This window comes from Moschus berezovskii, chromosome X (assembly GCF_049115385.1).
Source record: "Moschus berezovskii isolate FMDL1 chromosome X, NW_MosBer_1.0, whole genome shotgun sequence".
Classification (NCBI taxonomy): Eukaryota; Metazoa; Chordata; class Mammalia; order Artiodactyla; family Moschidae; genus Moschus; species Moschus berezovskii.
Window position 1 is genome coordinate 34,321,716 of NC_142488.1, and position 21,571 is coordinate 34,343,286.

At 36.5% G+C, this 21,571-nt stretch overlaps 1 protein-coding gene across 1 annotated transcript in view; it reads left to right on the plus strand.

Annotated features, from left to right (window-relative positions):
* CFAP47 (cilia and flagella associated protein 47) overlaps nt 1–21,571 on the plus strand; it is a 509,689-nt gene that overhangs the window by 207,579 nt on the left and 280,539 nt on the right. Inside the window, exons 33-35 of the mRNA XM_088833637.1 lie at nt 3,385–3,577; nt 18,234–18,331; nt 18,853–18,969. Coding sequence (XP_088689763.1) covers nt 3,385–3,577; nt 18,234–18,331; nt 18,853–18,969 — 408 coding nt within the window. The remainder of the gene's footprint in view (nt 1–3,384; nt 3,578–18,233; nt 18,332–18,852; nt 18,970–21,571) is intronic.

Below are 21,571 nucleotides of genomic sequence, written 5' to 3' on the forward strand. Positions count from 1 at the left end.
GCTGACTAATATTTCATTAAATTCCATATAATATTCCACATCGTCTTTATCCATTCATCTGTTGATGGACATATATGTTTCCATGTTTTGACTATTGTGACTAGTGCTGGTACTGAGAATGCTTGTGGTAGTAGGAAAGATGAGAAAAAAGCAGCTTTCGTAAATATTAGGCATAGAAATCAGGAGCTGGTGAATGACAGTATCTTATGGAAGTGAAGGAGACAGAGGAGTCAAAGACCACAGTGAGCTTCTGGCTTGGGTGACTGAGTGAAATTTGTTCCCAGTCACTGAGAAACAAGACAAGGGATGTTAACAGGATTTTGTTCAGGGCAGACAGAGGGACATAGCAAGAGGGCATGATAAATTAATTTTGGTCCTGCTGTATCATGGTGCTGTGTGTAGTTACCAGGTGGGTTGATCCTTTTGTCTGGAAACTGATGTGAATGGCAGCATGTAGTTGAGATTCTTCACTGATTCAGTGATAGACTCATAGGCATGGATGATTGCACTATAGACAATCTGCAGAGCAGTGTTTCTACATAGATCGTGTCTAAAGCATAGATAGCTCTCAGCACTCATCAGTAGTGGATTGACAGTTTCACTTAAAAATAGCAAGCAGTGTTGTTGAGATGTTTCACAAGTTAGAAAAAGAAGACTGATTTTCACACAAATCCCTTTAGTTTCTAATTGTCTCTTTCCTATAGGTCATACGTGCACTTCAAGAATGCCTTTGTCATTTCTTCTTTGCTAATAGTTTAGATAACAGAATATAGCTTGTCTTAACCAATTAGATTTTATGTCATTTGGTTATTTTTGCTTGTTAAATTTGCATGTTTAGTTGTTGCTATTTCCTTGCATTATATTCCCAATTCACAAAAATGTGTTGATAGATAAAAAATGGGTCACTGAAGCATAAGAGAGGTGAAAACAATAAGAGAAACACTTAAACTCAGAATGTTCTTCTAAATATAAACTATATTACATAAAGAAGGCTTTCATGTAGATATAAAGGATGAATCTGTATGTTCTATAAGAATTGAATGTCATATTTCTACAAAAGGATCTGGAAAATAGAAAGGTTATCAGATGTATAACTGAATAACAAGTTTAATTATACTGTTTATTCATTTGTTCCCAGTGTATTATCTGTCAGAAAAGTTTCTTGTTTTTTAATAGTACACAGTTCTGTCAAATATATTGATATTTTTAAACTAAGAGCAATGATCTTTCTGGTTAATTAAACACATTTTCCCCAAACCAATTTAAAATCTCACTATAATAAAGTAGGAACATTTGTTATTAAAGGAGGCAAGATACCAATTATACCAAAACATTATTCAGAATTATATGCCTCTGTAGAAAACAAACAAAAATGGTACAAGGGATCATATTGCTGAAAAATATTTTAAATGAGCTTCAATAAAATATGATTGGCATAAAACCAAAATTGGTGAAATTCTTTTATTAAATAGATTTGCAGGATGGTCCATAATGTCCCTGGAATGCAATGTGGAAACACAATTATTCTCACATGAGGTAACAGATATTGCAGTTTATTTGGATATAGCCATGTATAGGGAATATATGAATAACTCTCCACATCTGTAATAAGTATATAGTCACCCCTGGATATTGAAGAGTGATTGATTTTAGGATCCCCCACAGAAACCAAAATGTGAGCATGCTCAAGCCTTTTATATACAATGGCATGGTATTTGCATGAAACCCAGGCGCATTCTCCCATATACTTTAAATCTCCCATATACTTAAAATTATCTCTAGATTACTTGTCATACCGAATACAATATAAATGCTCTGTAAATTGTTGTGAATACAGTTTAATTGTTATATAAATAGTTGTCAGCATGGGACAAATTGAATTTTTTTGCTTTTTGTATTAATAATTCTGAATATTTTCTGTCTGTGGTTGGTTGAATTTAAGGATGTGGAACCCACAGTGGGGAACCAATGGATATGGAGGGTCGACTGTATGTGAAAGAAGTATATGATGACATTTTCTTCTCTTTATCAGAGAAAGTCCATGCTTTATGTAGAGTGATCCTTTGTTATTTAAAGATTAATTTGTAAGATTCCTAGAGAAAGTCCATCAGTGGTGTATTTTAATAGAGAATGAGTCATTGGTCACAAGAAAAAAAGGTGTTGCAAATGAACTCTTATTCATGGGGAAATGTGGGATTAAAAATATGCCTCTGTCATGAATACAGTGTAAAAGGAAATAGAAAAAAGTATGAACGCTGTCAGAATAGCACTACTGAATTAAATATTTTTATCATGACCTCTGTGAATTTAACATCCTTCTTTCCAATGTTGAGATGTACTAGTTTTGCAGGGAAGGTCACTCTCATGCATTTTTCGAATAAAACTGAGATTAAAAATACTATTTTGATAGCACTGATGTTTTTCTGTATATCCATTATTTTAAATGACTGGCTCAAATCACACATCAAGCTATGCGTTCCATGTCCTGGATACACTGTACATATATCTATAGGATTTGAGTTTCATGGTTTTTAATATGGTACAAATTACTAGGCATTAAGAGTTTGTTTCCAAAGATTGATTTATATATCTCCTCATCTGACTGTTAATTCCTATCTCTTAATATCTTTTGTAATAAACCAGTTCTGAGTTCTTTGAGCTGCTCTCACAAATTAATTGAACCCAAAGAAGGGGTTGTTGGAACCTTCAACAGATAACCAGAAGCACAGGTAGTGACCTGGGGTTGTGATTGACATCTGAAGTGGAAGACAGTGTTGTGAGACAGCTCTCTTAACCTGTAGGCTCTAATGCACCCTTTGCATCAGTTCAGGTCAGTTCAGTCGCTCAGTCATGTCCAACTCTTTGCGACCCCATGAATCACAGCACGTCAGGCCTCCCTATCCATCACCAACTCCCAGAGTTCACTCAAACTCACATCCATCGAGTCGGTGATGCCATCCAGCCATCTCATTCTCTGTCGTCCCCTTCTCCTGCCCCCAATCCCTCCCAGCATCAGAGTTTTTTCCAGTGAGTCAACTCTTCGCGTGAGGTGGCCAAAGTATTGCAGTTTCAGCTTTAGCATCAGTCCTTCCAATGAACACCCAGGACTGATCTCCTTTAGGATGGACTGGTTGGATCTCCTTGCAGTCCAAGGGACTCTCAAGAGTCTTCTCCAGCACCACAGTTCAAAAGCATCAATTCTTCGGCCATATGCATAGATGGTGTCAGAATTGAGTTGAACTGTAGGACATCCAGCTGATGCCAGAGAATTGTTGGTGGTGTCTGTTTACTCTCTGCTTGGTAGTATTTACTCTTTAAATACTAATTTTTATTTTGCCATTCCAGTAGTAAAAATTATCTCTCTCTCTTTTACCCAAATTTCAGGTTCTGGTGCTATCCCGAATTGTACCATATGGCATCAATAATCTGCCCCCTGTACATGTGCAACATTCACCAAAAGTCAATGCTTATTTTGCATCCAGCAACATATATTCTAATCCTGAAAGGATTCTGCTTAGCTGGATGAACACAAATTATGAGAACACCCGAAATGTTATTTGGAAAAACTGTCAAAAAGGTGAGAATTTTTTTTGCTTTAATTATCACAGATTGTAGTCTGAGAATATGGAAGGAGCCATAGAACTGAATACAGAATCCATGGATTCTAGACCCGAGTGCAGCATGTATTCTGTTCTACAAGTAGGATGTCCTATAACATTTTCAAGACCAGTTTCCTTACATGTGTCAGGGAAGGGAAAGTTCCTCTCTACTTGTCTTGAATTCTTGTGACTGGACTAATAATAAAATTAACACAAGACAGATTTAACAGGAGAATAACAAAATTTAATCATGTGTATGAAGGTCTTGTAGAAATGGGACTTAAAAAGTGGTCAAAGCACAAACCTTTTATACTTTTTTAGACAAAGAAGCAATAAGTTCGTGAGGAATTGACAGGACAAAGAAATTTAGGCTTTGGGTCTTTAATTAGTGAGGAATCTGAACAGAGTGTGGGTTTGAGGTAGTCAGTTAAAAGAAGTAACAAGGTTTGTCCAAACAGGCTTCCCTACCCAAATTCCCCGTCTCTGGTGATGAGGGTGTCCTTCTGCCTCCAGAGGCAGGGAGAACCTTACACATGAAAGATTTACCTTTTGCTTTCAGGCAGACAAGTGGTGGGAGGATCAAAGTATCCCTCTTTCATTGGCTGTTTCTTTAGTAATTTGAATTTGGAGTAATCAGTATGTATTGAGGCACATTTTGAACAGCCTGCCCTGGGCCCCAACACGTTTAAAATGGAAATAATAAAAGATGCATCTTTAATTTATTTTGAAGAATAAATGATAAAAAATTATGTAGAAATGCTCTAGAAATGAAAGATAGCCTTAATAACGCTGATGGTATTTTCAGCTCTATAAAAGTATTGAATTTAGTTGACACTACTGAAACTTTGTATGTTATTAGTTGAGATCAAGTGAAACTTGACTAGACAGTGTCTTACATCTATCTCATAGTGATGGTCATGTTGGAAATCACTAAGTGTGAATTTTTAGGAGGTAGGTCATATTAGGTCCATATACTAAGACCAAGGCAAGTAGATGATCATAGATAGACTTATTTAGTGTTCAGGTGGACACTCCCTGGTTCTGCTCTTGAGTAATAAGATTTTATACATTTCTACCCCGAAAGCCTTACATTCTTTGAAATATTTCCAATTGGCTAGTATAGCTGTGCATTCTTTTCTTCATCATAAGCATTGCTTGTCTTGAGAAGACGACATGTGCGTGTTGGTTGTTTCTTTGACTTCCATTCAGCTCCCTTCTTCCAAGTACATACAAATCTGTCATATTCAGAATGGGTTTTGTTTTATTTTTTATACAGAGTCCTCAGAGTTTAATCTAAACTTTAGATAGGAAAGATTAAAAGTGTGGTTTAAAATGAGACTTTGAATTACAGTTTCTCCTAACTTAAAGGCATTACTTTGTAAACATAGTGACATCAAAAGATATATTGATACATTAGTATTAGAGAACAGTAAACATTAACATTTTATTACCTTCCAATTGACATGCTGATAATATCAAGCAATTTCCCTTGAAACTGCAATTTAATAAGATTCACATCTTATAAACATGTATTTGACCTGTTCAAAAATGTAAAAAAAAAAACAAGGTGTAAATAAATAGAATACTGAGGAGTAACACTTTAACCATAGTGTTATAAAATATGTACATACATTAGAAATGAATATGTTCTTTTGTTATAAAATTATTATGGTTCCATTTTTACCAACAGAATGGTATACACAAGTTATTTTCAAGGAGTTTGCTACATTTTTTAGAATAATGCATTATGGGCTCTGGCCTAGTTCCCGCTTTTTAAAACACTGAGTCTCATGCCTTTGCAAAGCCCTTGTGCTTCCTGTTCCCTCTGCTTGGAGCTTTATTTTCTTGGATATCTTCACGATTCCTTTGCCCACTTCTCTCAAGATCTGCTCAAATATCATATTATCTGAGAAGCTTCCCCAGTACCCTCTCTAAATTAGTACCTCCTTCAGGCCTTCTCTTCTTGCTTCATTCTTCTCAATGGTGTTGATCCCTAGTAATATTTATACCCTGCCTCCCCCTATAGAATGTGAGCTTCTTAACAGAAACAATCTCTTCTGTTTTGTTGTTCGCTTTCTCTGAAAATTGCATGGAAAGTAAAAGATATCAAATACTGTTTGAGAAATTAAATAAATGAATGAAAGAATAAGAGCATAAAGGGACACACTCGGGTTTTATATATTTCTCTATCCTATTCCAGACAACTGAGTGTATATTAAGCTACTAGTGTGTACCTTCTAGAACCAATGCGGGGATCAGATTGAATGGTTGAGTTAGAAGAACTTTCCATGTTCAGTGTGAAGTGAAGAAGTGAAGTCGTTCAGTCGTGTCTGACTCTTTGCGACCCCGTGGACTGTAGCCTACTAGGCTCCTCCATCCGCAGGATTTTCGAGGCAAGAAGACTGGAGTGGGTTGCCATCTGAGTACAGCTCTGCCTGGTTAATAACTGTGAAGGTCCATGAGAAGGAGCTCTGTGAAGGACTCCACTTAGGTTAACTTGGACTGAGAAAAAGTCATACTCAGTATCCCAGATTTTAAATTTTCAACATTGATGCTCCCCTCATCCCCACTCCATTGATGAATTCTCACCATGGTTGCAACTTGGTGCAGTGGTATTGTGGAGGGTAGATGGATAAGGCTGCACCTCACACCTTATGATTAAGAAACTCTGAGGATGGGGCCTAGCAATCTGTGTTTTAAAAAACCTTCCATGTAATTCTGATGCACTCCAAGGGATGAAGCAGTTAAGCCATAGTAACACAAAAACCAATTGGTGCTTTTAAATTGTTCATAGAATGGTATTTATTTACCAATTATATTTGGAAAAGAAATCCCTTCTGTAAACAGAAATTCCTTTGAAGTAAATAATGACTCATTGGAAAAGACCCTGATGCTGGGAAAGATTGAGGGTGGGAGGAGAAGGGGACAACAGAGGATGAGATGATTGGATGGCATCACCGACGCACTGGACATGAGTTTGAGTAGGTTCAGGAATTGATGATGGATAGGGAAGCCTGGCGTGCTGCAGTCTGTGGGGTCACAGAGTCAGACATGACTGAGAGACTGAACTGAACTAAAATAATGACTGAAAGAAAAAAAAAGTGAAAGTCTCTCAGTCATGTCCAACTCTGACTCTTTGTGACCCTGTAGCCTGTAGCTTGCTGGGATCTTCTGTCCATGGAATTCTCCAGGCAAGGATACTGGAGTGGGTTGCCATTCCCTTCTCCAGGGAATCATTCCAACCCAGGGAACAAATCCAGGTCTCCTGCATTGTAGACAGATTCTTTACTTTCTAAGTCACCAGGGAGGCCCCAAAATAATGACTGAAAACTTCCCCATATTAATGTCAGACATCACACCACAGATCCGGGAAGCTCAGGGTTAGTTAGTTAGTTAGTTACTTCAGTCACTCAGTCATGTCCAACTCTTTGCGAACCCATGAATCACAGCTCGCCAGGCCTCCCTGTCCATCACCAACTCCCGGAGTTCACTCAAACTCATGTCCATCGAGTCGGTGATGCCATCCAGCCATCTCATCCTCTGTCGTACCCTTCTCCTCCCGCCCCCAATCCCTCCCAGCATCAGAGTCTTTTCCAGTCAGTCAACTCGTCGCACAAGGTGGCCAAAGTATTGGAGTTTCAGCTTTAGCATCAGTCCTTCCAATGAACACCCAGGGTTGATCTCCTTTAGAATGGACTGGTTGGATCTCCTTGCAGTCCAAGGGACTCTCAAGTGTCTTCTCCAACACCACAGTTCAAAAGCATCAATTCTTCGGCGATCAGCTTTCTTCACAGTCCAACTCTCACCTCCATACATGACCACTGGAAAAACCATAGCCTTGACTAGACGGACCTTTGTTGGCAAAGTAATGTCTCTGCTTTTTAATATGCTCTCTAGGTTGGTCATAACTTTCCTTCCAAGGAGTAAGGGTCTTTTAATTTCATGGCTGCAATCAGCATCTGCAGTGAAGTATCCCAAAACCTTTATACCTAGGCATATTATATTCAAATTGCAGAAAAATTAAAGAAAAAATCTTGAAAAAAGACAAAGGAAAAACGCCTAACCTGTAGACAGAAAAAGATAAGAATTATATCCAACTTCACAGAAATCATGCATTCAGGAAGAATGTGGAGTGAAATATTTAAACTGAAAAGGAGAAACCTTGCAGAGACTAGATAGTGGGCCTTGCTTACACACTTTTTGGGTAATCTGATCAGTTGGCAGCTTGTAGAGTCAAACTTAAGGACAGTGTGTCCTTGATCAACCTGATGAGACAACAAATAAAGAGTATTTTAGTTGATTATGTATTTCTCAGAAACTCTTGAGAGTTTAGCTTTGGAACTGATGTGACAGGTTGTATGCTTATTAAATATCTGCTGTGGTCTTTCTTTCAGTATCTTCACCTCAGGAAAGGTCTGCTACATTTCTGTCATTAGTATTTAAAAAACAATTCAGTTTATTTAAACAAAACAAAAACCAGCCATTTATTTTACTTCCATATCCCTTTCTTGTAATCACGTCTGTTTTCTGTGTCCCTGAGTTTGTTTTTGTTATTGTTGTTGTTTTAGATTCTACATATAAGGGAGATCATATGGTATTTGTCTTATTCTGTCTGACTTATTTTATTTATCATAATGTCTTCAAAGTCCATCTGTGTTGTGAGAAATGGAAAGCTTGCTCTCTTTTTTTTTGATGGCTGAATAACATTCCATTGTATGTGTATGTATGTGTGTGTATGCCACAATTTCTTTATTCATTTATCCATTAATGGACATCTAGGTTCACTGCGGATGCTGATTGCAGCCATGAAATTAAAAGACGCTTACTCCTTGGAAGGAAAGTTATGACCAACCTTGATAGTATATTAAAAAGCAGAGACAGTACTTTGCCAACAAAGGTCCGTCTAGTCGAGGCTATGGTTTTTCCAGTGGTCATGTATGGAGGTGAGAGTTGGACTGTGAAGAAAGCTGATCGCCGAAGAATTGATGCTTTTGAACTGTGGTGCTGGAGAAGACTCTTGAGAGTCCCTTGGACTGCAAGGAGATCCAACCAGTCCATTCTAAAGGAGATTGATTCTGGGTGTTCATTGGAAGGACTGATGCTAAAGCTGAAACTCCAATACTTTGGCCACCTCACACGAAGAGTTGACTGACTGGAAAAGACCCTGATGCTGGGAGGGATTGGCGGGGGGAGGAGAAGGGGATGACAGAGAATGAGATGGCTGGATGGCATCACCGACTCAATGGACATGAGTTTGAGTGAACTCCGGGAGTTGGTGATGGACAGGGAGGCCTGGCGAGCTGTGATTCATGGGTTCGCAAAGAGTCGGTCACGACTGAGCGACTGAAATGAACTGAACTGAACTGAGGTTGTTTCCATGTTTTGGATATGATAAATAATGCTGCAATGAACAGAGGAGTGCATACATCTTTTCAAAGTAGTGTTTTCATTTTTTTAGATAAATATCCAGAAGTGAACTTGCTGGACTGTATGATAGTTCTATTTTTAGCTTTTTTTGAGGACCCTCTATATTGTTTTACATAGTGGTTGCATCAATGTACATTCCTACTAACAGTGCACCATGACTCATTCCTTTTTCTCTACATCCTCACCAACACTTATTATTTCCTATCTTTTTGATAATAGCCTTTCTAACAGGTGTGAGGCCATATCTCATTGTAATTTTGATTTGTATTTCCCTGATGGTTAGTGATGTTGAGCACATGTACCTGTTGGTCATCTGTATGCCTTGTTTGGAAAAATATTTATTTAGGTCTTCTCCCTATTTTTTAATGGAATTGTTTGCTTGTTTGTTTTTTGCCAATGACTTGTATGGATTTTAAAATATGTATATATATATATATATATATGCCCTTTATCAGATTTATGATTTGCAATTATTTTTTCCCATTCAGTAGGTCACCCATTCAGTTTTCATTTTGTTGATGATTTCCTTTGCTGCACTCTCTCATTAGAATTTCTTTGCTATGATGGAATGGAGAGGGACAAGACAAATAAGGGAATCTTCCTCTTGCTACAGGAAGGCATGTTGGAGAGTAGTGAGTAGTGAAGTTGGAATTAGATGACCTAGAGCCCCAGCCACCTGATAAGCTATGAATATCGGAACAGCGTTTTAGGACTTCATTCTTTTAGCCTTGGAGAGTCATGCGAGATGGCTGAGCTGGTGACTCCTGTGATAAAATAGGCATCTGGTCTGGCAGCAGCAAGTCCATGGATAGAAATGCACCATAGTCACTTGCTTTTGATCAGCACACCTGAATTCAGCACTGAGGGCACACCGAGATATCCTAACCCTGGACTTGCTATGAACTTGTCCAAGAGTGCTTGGTACTAGGCAGTCAGTTGGAGTTTCAAAAAGCTCATTCTCTAATTACTGATGGTTTCTGGGAGCCACTACTTTTAAAAAAGAATAAAAAAGATGTGCACATTCTGTGTTTGAAAATCCCTAACACATCAGGATTTGTTCTAAGTGTCGTGAAAGTCAAAAAGCGTTTTTCAAGTGATCAATGGACACCTGTCTCATGTATATCAGGGATCTTTTTAGTGCTTGCCAGGAGGTAGTAAATTTGCTTTTATACCCTCATCATTCTGCCTTCTGTTCCCAGTAATGCTTTGTATTATATGTACTTAAGCCCTTTTATCATTAACACTTTAGTTGAGGTTCTTTCACGGATGAACCATATTTTACACCTTCACGATAGTATCTTCTTCAGTAGATTATGCCTGTAATCAATTATCCCCTATGTCATCCCTTTGGACCCTTTGCTTCAATTGCTGCATTTGATTGCTAATGGGAGTTTTATCATCCTGTAATCACCTGGTGATTTGGAGAGCAGTGATGGACCATTTTGTAGCATAAAGTGTAATTTCTAACAGGATTAAGTACTTTCATTTTGCTACACTTTCAACAAAATCCACAAATTGGAGCATTTTGAATTGGCTGTTCAAAGGAGCTTTGTTCTACAGCATGATGTCTTATTATTTAAGCCATGCTTATTTCAACATTTTTTGATGAAGTAACAATTGTAGTTCTTGTGAATGAAAAATAGTTTTTTATTCTATTTACTTTAGTGGAACAGAGTAATAAGTATGTTTGGCAATAATTATATTTTATGTACCATCTAAAGGTGCCCCTGATTTCTTTATTTTGTACTAGTTTAAGTAAACAACACGTGGTGTGTGCTAAGTTGCTTCAGTTGTGCCCAACTCTATGTGACCCTTTGGACTGTAGCCCACAAGGCTCCTCTGCCCATGGGATTTTCTAGACAAAACTGGAGTGAGTTGCCATTTTCTACTCTAGGAGATCTTCCCGACCCAGGGGTTGAACCCACATCTCTTATGTCTCCTGCATTGACAGGTGGGTTCTTTACCACTAGCACCACCTGGGAAGCCCAAAGTAAACAATATTCAGTACATATATGAGAGGTGGTATCGGTCTTATTATAATGCTCCCTATTCTTAAAACTAATGTGGTCTTGAGATCTTAAATTTGTATGTATTGATTGTTTCAAATGTTCCGAATGTTCAACTTCATTAAACCAGAAAACAGTTATTCTTTACAAAGAAGTTTACATTTTTCCCAGACATTTCAAATTAACCCTTTAATATTTAGCATTAAATATTTATCATCAATGTTGCAAAAATGCACACAGACAATAGAAATGGTATCATATGACATTTTAATGTTTTATCTTGAATGTTTTATTTTGGGAATATGACAGTCAGTATATGTAAGTCATGATTAATGTAAAGCTCAGCACTAAATTAAGAGAAATGTAAAAAAAAAAAAAAAGAGAAACGTCAAGCAGTCAAACAAATGTGAGAACAAATAGGTAAACCATTTCCAATGGATTAACAGTGTGATTCAATAAATCAGTGCAAACTAAGACAATAACCATGTGTCTAGGAAAATGAAGGGCGTGAAAATTGCCCAATGCCTAGACCACATTCTTCCTCTCTTTTTCATATTCACACCTACTCAGGGTGGTTGCCTTTCAGTCAGAGACCACTAGTTGAACAAATTCCTTTTAATGCTCATTGCAACCGGGGAGACCACAGTTATGGAGAATCATGGCCTGTCTCATGGTAAAGGATATTATGAAATACATTGCAGGATTTGTGCATTAGCTAGGTAAACTGGGAAAGGTTCGAGGGATGCAGATGTGCTCAGTTGCTCGGTCGTGTCTGACTCTGCTGCCCCATGGACTGTTGGCCGTCATGCTCCTCTGTCCATGGAACTTTCCAGGCAGGAATACTGGAGTGGGTTGCCATTTTGTTCCTAAGGGGATCTTCCCGACCCAGGGATTGAACCTGCATGGCCTGTATCTCCTGCATTGGCAGGTATATTCTTTACTACTGCACCACCTAGAAAGCTAAAATGTGTGTCTTTGGAATATTATTTTAAAAGAGTTATCCATTTGTGAGAAACATTTACCTTTGTAAGGGAAATCGGCATTTGTAAGATTGTCTCCATTTCTGTACCAGGAGGAGGAAGGTGACCAAATCTCTGGAAACTTATCAGTGGAAAAGACTTGTTGTTTTTAAGTCACTTAGTCGTGTCCAACTCTTTGCAACCCCATGGACTGCAGCTTGCCAGGTTTCCCTGTCCTTCACTGTTTCCCCGAATTTGCTCAAATTCACCTTCATCGAATTGAAGATGCCATCTAACCATCTCATCCTCTGTCGCCCCCTTGTCCTCCTGCTTTCAGTCTTTCCCAGCATCAGACTCTTTTCCAGTGAGTCAACTCGTCGCATGAGGTGGCCAAAGTATTGGAGTTTCAGCTTTAGCATCAATCCCTCCAATGAACACCCAGGATTGATCTCCTTTAGGATGGACTGGTTGGATCTCCTAGCTGCCCACGGGACTCTCAAGAGTCTTCTCCATCACCACAGTTCAAAAGCATCAATTCCTTGGCACTCAGCCTTCTTTATGGTCCAACTCTCACATCTGTACATGACTACTTGGAAAACCATAGCTCTGCATTAAAACCTTACCCTTGTTTACCGTGGTTTTCCATGTCACCTCCCATAACTGACTCTCTCGCCATCCTCTTTTGTCTTTAGCTGAGAATGCTAGTTAAGATGAGGGCTTCAGCCATTTTGGTGAGTTTTTGGGGGGTCTTTCCCATGTATATATGTAATTTAACTTTTATTTGATTTCCTGCTATTAATCTGTCATGTCAAATTGATTCTTAACTGAGCCAGAATAATCTATAAGAATAGACAGAAATTTCTACCTCCCCAACAAAGGAAACAGGAATTTGTTTTGACTGTATGTTTTCAGGGACAGTGGAAATCTTATAAATGAGTTACAGTAAATCTCATCCAATGGAAGAAGACTACAGTGAGGGTAATTCTTTAATTGGTAAAGAAGCAGTGTTTTCTCATATTAACCAGGAGAGGAGGATATTGATGTTTCATGGTTTACACCATGAGCTTGTTTTTGTTCTGGGAATAGGCAGAATTATGAAATGCTCTTGTTTTGTCTCACTTCATCACAAGCAGAGTGACCTTGTTTGTCAGTGGTGTTCTGTTAGATTGTTTGTGTCCAATAAGAGGATAACGTGACCCAGCTGTGAGTGTCAGCTCTACTCCTACCAGCATCAAAGCCCAGCTGATACTGGGCAAGGTCTCACATTTCAGGGGCTGTTTTTCATCCAAATCACCAAATAAAATAGATTAAGAATTATGCTTGAAACATGACTTCATTTGAAATGAACCATTAGGAGTTGTAAGAAATGATAAGTTATTGCAATAACTGCTACTAATATTTTGTGATATTGTGAATTATAGTAAGTATTATGTTTGGTCTTCCTTCTGGTTTCTAGCACAGAGCTTCTAAAATGCTTGGAATTTCCTAAGTGGAGGGACACAGAAGGGTATCTTGTGTTATGTTAGTGAAGTAACTTCTGAGGCCCCCTAGATCACCTAAGGGTGGTGCTGGTTGCTTGGGGAACCAACCTTGTGATTGGAGGGTTGGAACCTTCAGTCCCACCCCCTGGCTTCTGGGGAGGGGAGAGGACCTGGAGACTGAATTGATCACCAGAGGCTAAGGATTTAATTAAGCATGCCTATGTAATGAAGCCACCATAAAAACTCAAAAGGACAGGGATCAGAGAGTTTCTGGGTTGGTGAATACATACACTGAGATATGGAGAAAGTCGTGCACTTGGAGAGGGCATGGAAACTCTACCCTCTTCCCACGTACCTTGCCCTGTGCATCTCTTCCCTCCGGATGTTCATACATATTCCTTATCATATCCTTTTGTAATAAACTGATAAACATAAGTAAATGTTTCCCTGATATTTGTGATTGCTCTAGCTAATAAATTGAATCTGAAGGGGAAAAGGGTCATGGGAACCTCTGATTTATAGCTGGTTGGTTAGAAGTACAGGTAGAAACCTGGACATGTGACTGGCATCTAAAGTGAAGGGCAGCCCTGTGAGTCTGAGCATTTTATCTATCTCTGAGTAGATAGTGTAGGAATTGAGTTGAATTATAGAACATCCAGCTGGACTCCTGAGCATTGCTTGATGGTGTGGGAACCCTCCTCCCCAACATACATACATATTCATGTTGGAATTGATCTCAGAACCATTTTACAGTTGTAAATAGCAAGAGCATATATTTTTAAGAGCAGTACTTAACAAGTATCCACCAGGGAAGCCCCAAGAATATTGGAGTGGGTAGCCATTCCCTTCTCCAGGGGTTCTTCCTGACCCAGGGATCAAACCTGGGTCTCCTGCATTGCAGGCAGATTCTTTACCATCTGAGCCACCAGGGAAGCCCTCCCTAACATTTACTTAAATAACCAATATTAAAATGTATCTGCTAATAATTTACAGCTCAACTCTTTATTGTGGCACTAGAAACTATAATCCTGTAACTGAGTATTGACTTGACTGACTCAGTATTGAGTCAGTATAGTATTGACTGAGGTCTTAAACGTTAAGAACTGTGAAATTAGTGTCAAGTCCCTTAAATATGTAAAAGGATTGATAAATGACAGCATAGAGATAGAACTTTTTTTCTTTTTGGAGAGAGGAGAGTTGTTAGTCTTGAATTTGTTGACTTCAGTGAGTGTTCTCTAATTTATTATATATATATTATAATTTCTTTATTCTTTAGCTGAGTGATAACATATGAATTATTTCCATTTTTGGCTATAATGAATAAAGCCTCTATGGACATTCATATACTAGTCTTTTATAGACATATGTTTCCATTTCTCTGAAGTAACTATCAGAATTGGAGTTTCTGAATCATATGTTAAATGTATTTTTAATAATTTATTGAGATATAATTCTAATAATTCTAAGTGAATTGCTTTCTTTGGCTTTAAATTTTTTTATATTCTCAAAGTGAGTGAGATATTCCAGAGTGTGAAACCTGTTCTACAACATTTCCTTAATAAATTTGGCATATGATGTATTTTTTGTACTCCTTTTGAAGTGTAAGATATTGGTTGAAACTGAGACATGAAGTGACTTTTTCTAGCCTTCTATTAGTATAGATAATCTTATATTATACCTGATCTTTTTCATATTTAATCTTAGAGTATATTCCACACTTCTTCATTAACTGTGATATTTACTGTAGGATTATTTTTCAGATTATGTTCATTGTGTTCTGGAATTTACATTCTCTCGTTAGTTTTATAGAATTTTTATGATGAATACTACATAACTATTTAGATATGTAGATAGATATATATCTGTATTTTAATATGGTAAGTTAAACTGATTGTTAACTGTAAACTACACTTGAAGTCCTGGCACAAATTCAATTTTGCCATGATAGCTAATCTTTTCTTAATACCTTTCTAGAATTAGCTTACTAATATTTTAATTTTTGCTTCAGTTTACATGAGTTATAATTTGTAAATATTTTCTGTACATTTTAGGATTTTTTTGTTATAATTTTATGCAAACCTCAGTGATTACTTGAGAAGTCCCACTTTTTTAAGAGTTTCTATATTAGTGAAATTGCTTAGTTCCTAAATTTTGCAGAAAAACCATCTGGTAAAACCATCCAGGCCTATTAATTCTAAAAGAAATGATTAAAGAACTTAATCAGTTCTTTAACTGTAATAAGATTATTCTTATTTTCTGTCTTCCACTGAGTGAGATTTTATAACTCATTTAATGAAATTAATATCATCTAAAAATTTTAAATATATTAACATAATATTATTATTTGTGTCTTTTCCCTTATATGTAGCTGCTATAATTACTTTTTCTTACAGTTGATATTCTTAGGCCTTCTTATATTTTTAATCAATCTTCTCCATAATAAAGTACCTTCACTTTCTTTGTAGTTTAATGATGCACTTATATGGAGGTTCTCCCAAGTATTGTATATATTAACCTCAAGTGGCTAGTCTGATAATTATTATATGCAACTGATCTTATAATTAGCGAATATCATATTGTTGAGAGGTCAAAATGATCTATAGATTCAGTGTAACCCCAGTGAAAATCCTGCCACCCTTTTTTTTTTTGGTAGATTATCAGTAAGTTGACTCTAAAATGCCCATATGAATTTTGGGAGTGATAAAACTTTTCTGTGTGGAAATGTGGTGGTGGGTACATGTTAATGTATCTTTCAAAATCCTAAGAGTCTATCTGTCAAAATCCACAAAGAGTGAACGTTTGTGCGCACATATATATATTTTTTTAATCAACCAAAAGATAAATTAGTAATCCAGGATGGAATGCAGACTGTGCGAAATGAATCTAACTCCCTTACAAATGTTTGACAACCTCACTGAATGTAATGGAGGAGAAAGGAGCTGACTTACCATACCATGATTGCATAGTGTAGAACTAAAAGATCAATAGACCTATACATATGCATATAACTCTGATTTCTTACAGGGGGACAGGTTTGTAATTCTGAAAGTACTTTTTTATGTTTACTGTGGCTGAACAAAGAAGTGAATTTTTTTTAAATAGTGAGAGATGGATTTTTCACTGTTGAAAAAAGAAATTAGAAATAAGCAAAGGGTCATAATGAATCCTGTGGTGCTGGATTGTAGTTGGTGGAATTGGAAATAACAATATAATACTTAGGTTCTGTTTATTAACTTCTAGTTAGGAAACTTTTAATTAGTTATTTTCCTTTGTGAGTGTAATCTTTCATGATAAGATGTTAAACTCTCTCAGGGAAATTTCTATCCCTTCTCTGATAAGGATGGAATGTTTAGAGGACTTAGTCTATATCCATTGCCAACTGACTGTTTCACTATAAGCTAATAAATTATGTTTTTCAGATTAAAGTTAGCATTGTTGTTTCTAGTTTGTAAAAAAATGAACTTTGGCTACAAAAGTGAGACCCTTTGTTTTTGTTAAAAGTTGTGAGTGGCAGATAGAAACGGAGAAGTACATTTAGGTTATAATTACTCGCCAACGAAAAAAGTACATTTACAAATAATTACTTTGGTTGTATCACATCTTATATCAGACATACAACTATTTATAGCTTTCTGTCAGGAAAAGAAATCATTTGAAAAATAAAGTGCAAAATATTGCTTGCTGTGTGTTAGTTGAAAATTCCTAGTGACCTTTGTTTGCTAGACTGATTTTGCAATAATATGCTGTAGAAATCCTAAGGAAATGTTCAATGTATCATCTCAGATGAAAAAGTACTGAGCACCATTTCTGTGAAGTATCCAGGACATCTGTGGTTCCTTCCTGAGCAAACTAAGTCTTCCAGATGTAAAACAGTCCTACTTTGTGAAGTTATATACACGTCACGAACATACCCCATCATGGTTTATTCTTCACAGAAAGTGAGAATCAAGGGATTAGAGGGGATTTATGAAGATCACCAATTTTTCCTCTTGTTTTCAGTTAATAAATCATTTCAAACCATTAAGAGATGGTTCTCCTAGGCCCTTTTGGAAACATTTTGAAAAAGGAAATGTCACATTCATCATATCAGTAATTTCTGATGTTTAAATCACCTTTCATTTCTCCCTAATATAGGACAGGTTTGTTTGTCATTGCTTGTTTTTTCTTACTAAATGTCCAGATACTTTCACTTTTTTTTTTCCTTAGGTCAGCATAGTAGTCGTCTCTGTAAGTGAAAATTCCTTTTATTATTCCTCCATCTTGTATTATCTTTTATAGGTTATTTCTAGTTTCTTTAAGCCATAAATTCCCAAACCCTTTCACATACTTACCCTACATGTGGAGGAATTTCTGCAACAAATAGTGAAACGGGCACTAAAACTTTAGAGTTACCGGAAACCTCATACCTTCTGAGCCTCCTTACCCAAGTTGATGATCAAACATTTGAACTGCACAGTACTCAACAGAATGAGTAATTTTGAAATGCCAGATTTTTCTTCCATTACTTCATGGTAGTACATTATTCAAAGTGATTCCGGTGGAGATAAAGGACAGTCTGCAGTTGCCTGTAATACCTTATAGAGAAATTTCATATTACTAAGCTTCTGAGGTTTAGTTTTTTTTTTTTCTTTTTCCGAAATATGATGCTTTTTCTTTTCTAAGCAAAGGCAAATCTTTCTTTGACTCTTGCTCAAATTTCCATAAGAGGTATTTTTTAATAAGTAAAACTGTCATTATTACTCTCTTTCTTTTTGGGAACAGGTGTTATTCCCCCTGAGAGATGGATAGTAAATTTTGACAAAGACCTTTCAGACGGCCTTGTTTTTGCAACAGTGTTGGGAGCCTATTGCCCATTTTTGGTAAGAGTCCTTTTTTTGCAGAGTGGTCTTCTTTTATTTAAATAACTTAGAAATTAAAATTTTAAATATTTTCTGCAAACTGATTCTGTTAAATGTTTTAATTTTAAATCATACAATACTTTGGCCACCTGATGTGAAGAACTGACTAATTTTGAAAAGACCCTGATGTTGGGAAAGATTGAAGGTGGGAGGAGAAGGGGATGACAGAGGATGAGATGGTTGGATGGCATCACCGACTCAATGGACATGAGTTTGAGTAAATTCTGGGAATTGGTGATGGACAGGGAGGCCTGGCATGCTGTAGTCCATGTGGTCACAAAGAGTTGGACACGACTGAGTAACTGAACTGAACCTGCATCTGAATGGCTAGCATTCCCTTTTTACTTATTCTTTTATTTTGATTATAATAATCTCCTGATAAATATTAGTATTGAAATGATTGTTGACTGAACTACAGAGAACAGTTAAAAAGCAGTTATTTTTATTCTATTAATAAAAGATTTGACTGTTATCTTTTCCAGATTGAGTCTCATTTCATAAACATGTACACACAACCAAAAAGTTCTGAACAGTATCTGCACAATTGCCTGATTGTTGTGAATGTTCTTCGTGAAATTGGCTTTAACATGGATATACAGGTGGGTGCCTTAAAATCACATATTCTATAAATATTTCATTAATTCCTTATTTTTTCCAATTTTTTTAGGTACAATTGGCAAATAAAACCTGTGTATACTTAGCTTGTACAATGTGATTTTTTAGGTTGTACAGGGTGATAATTTAATATATGTATACAATGTGAAATGATTATCATGATCAGGTGAATTAACACATCAATATCAACCACCTTACACGTGTTGTGTGCTAAATTGCTTCAGTCATGTCCAACTCTTTGCAACCCTATAGACTGTAGCCCACCAGGCTACACCTGTTTTTTGTAATAAGAATGCTTAAGATCTACTCTCTTGGGAAATTTCAAGTACAGAGTCCAATGTATCATTAACTATAATGACCATACTTTACATTACATCTCCAGAACTCAGTCATCCTATAAATAATGATTTGTTTCCTTTGTCTAGCATCTCCCCATTTCCCCTATCTCCATCCCCTGGCTGCTACCATTTAACTCTCTGGTTCTTTGAGTATGCCTTTTTAAATTCCACATATAGTTGAAATCATACAATATTTATCTTTCTGTGTCTGGCTTGCTTCAGGTATCATAATATCCTCCAGGTTCTTTCATATTATCACAAGTGGCAGGATTTCCTTCTTTTTTATGATTAAATACTATTCCATTGTAAAAATATACCACATTTTCTTTATCCATACATCTGTCAACAGATACTTATGTTGATCCTATTTTTTGGCTTTTGTGAATAATAGTGCAGTTGAAAGTAGAATTAGAGATAGATGTGATGTAACTGATTTTATTTCCTTTGGAATATATACCCAGAAGTGGGATTGCCAGACCACGTAGTAGTTCTATTTTTAATTTTTGGGGGTGAACCAACATACTATTTTCCATAGTGGCTGCACCAGTTCGCATTCCCGCCAACAGTGTGCATGTGATCCGTTTTCTCCACACCCTTACCAACCTTTGACATCTCTTGTCTTTTCAATAGCCATTCTAACAGGTGTGAGGTGATGTCTCCTTGTGACTTTGATTTACATTTCCCTAGTGGTTAGTGATGTTAAACAGGTTTTTACATACCTGTTAGCCATTTTGCATCTTCTTTGGAAAAATGTTAATTGACTCCTTTATAATATTCCTTTGTTCATATATTTTCAATCTAAATTGAAACAGTCTTTTCATGGAATATTGCTAAAATGTGAAAATTGGACTATGACTTCATAAAAATATACTGGACATTTTTTAATGGGTCTAATTATGTATATCTGACTGCATAATAAGTAAGTAGTTCTAGTTTTCAAGTCACAGCAGTGCTTTCTTAATATTATCTGAGCCCTAAGAATTAAAGAACAGATTATTTGAATATGAATATAGATGTTATATTGTTTTCCTATTTAGTAGCAAAAAGAAGAATTTTCACCTTAGTTTTAAAATAAATATTAATATAGAAGTCACAGTATCAATGTAGCTTTTTATTATTTTTAGACCTCCAAGTTACAATTCCATCTGGCCTTTCTCATTGTTCTCTAAAGGGACAATAAAAAACATTATCTGCTTGTCATTTTCTGAGCCCTTTGTTACTTCAGAGTAATGAAGCAGTATAATAAATGATTCGTGACTTATAAGAATATGCAAACTCATTGAGTTGACAAGATAGATGCAAGTTCAAAAATAAATGACCTTCCACTAATTTAATTGACAATGTAGGAAAATAATAGAATAAGAATTCAGATAAAAGAAGAGAGCAGTGTGATCCAGATTAATCCACCAAAGACTGTGAAGAAGCAAAACTTATTTTGGGCCTTGAATGGATTTGGGTTGGTACTGGTAAGAGAGAAAGGTGTTTATTCAGAGGCATAAGCAGACTGTAGAATGTAGACAAATGGCATACATTAAGGAAATTATGTGAATAGTCTGACTTAGTTGAAGTTTGGGATTGAAAAAATAGATATAGGCATATATTGGGATCTTGGATATGAGCATAACAATTTAGGAGTTTACTGTGTTGGTGTCATGGGAATACATGTGATTACTCTTACAACACTGGTGAGGATGAACTGAAAGGAAAGGGACTAGAGACAGGGAACACAGAACCAAAAAATTGCCATTTAACTTGGTCAAGTAGAAAAATATTTTCTCTACTCAGTTCATTTTAATGGGGGCTTAAAATAGTAAACTGATAGAGGAGACATTGTGAGGTTTGCCAGACCTGGTGAAAAGCCACAAAAGGACACAAAAGGACCATTACAATAAACTCTGAGTTTTCCATTCTGTGACTCAGAGAGATTGATGATACCAGTGCCCACACGTGGCTTGGTACGAAGTGCTTCCTTGCACCTGCCAAAGAAATGATGCTTCATAATGGCTTGCTTTTTCCTTGTATTAAAGTAATTTACATGTTAAAATCCCTTTGTACCAGGTCTGACATTTATCTTTTATATTGGTAGAGCTAGAAGGAGATACTGTAATCAGGCATTTTGGTCAGAGTTCTTTTATAAGACTTTTAAGGATAAACGAATTAAATGCTTTAGTGTGAAAAAATAAAAATATTACAGTTCCTGACAGTTTGACTGATTGAATCTCCTCCATAAAATATGCTGGATAGACCC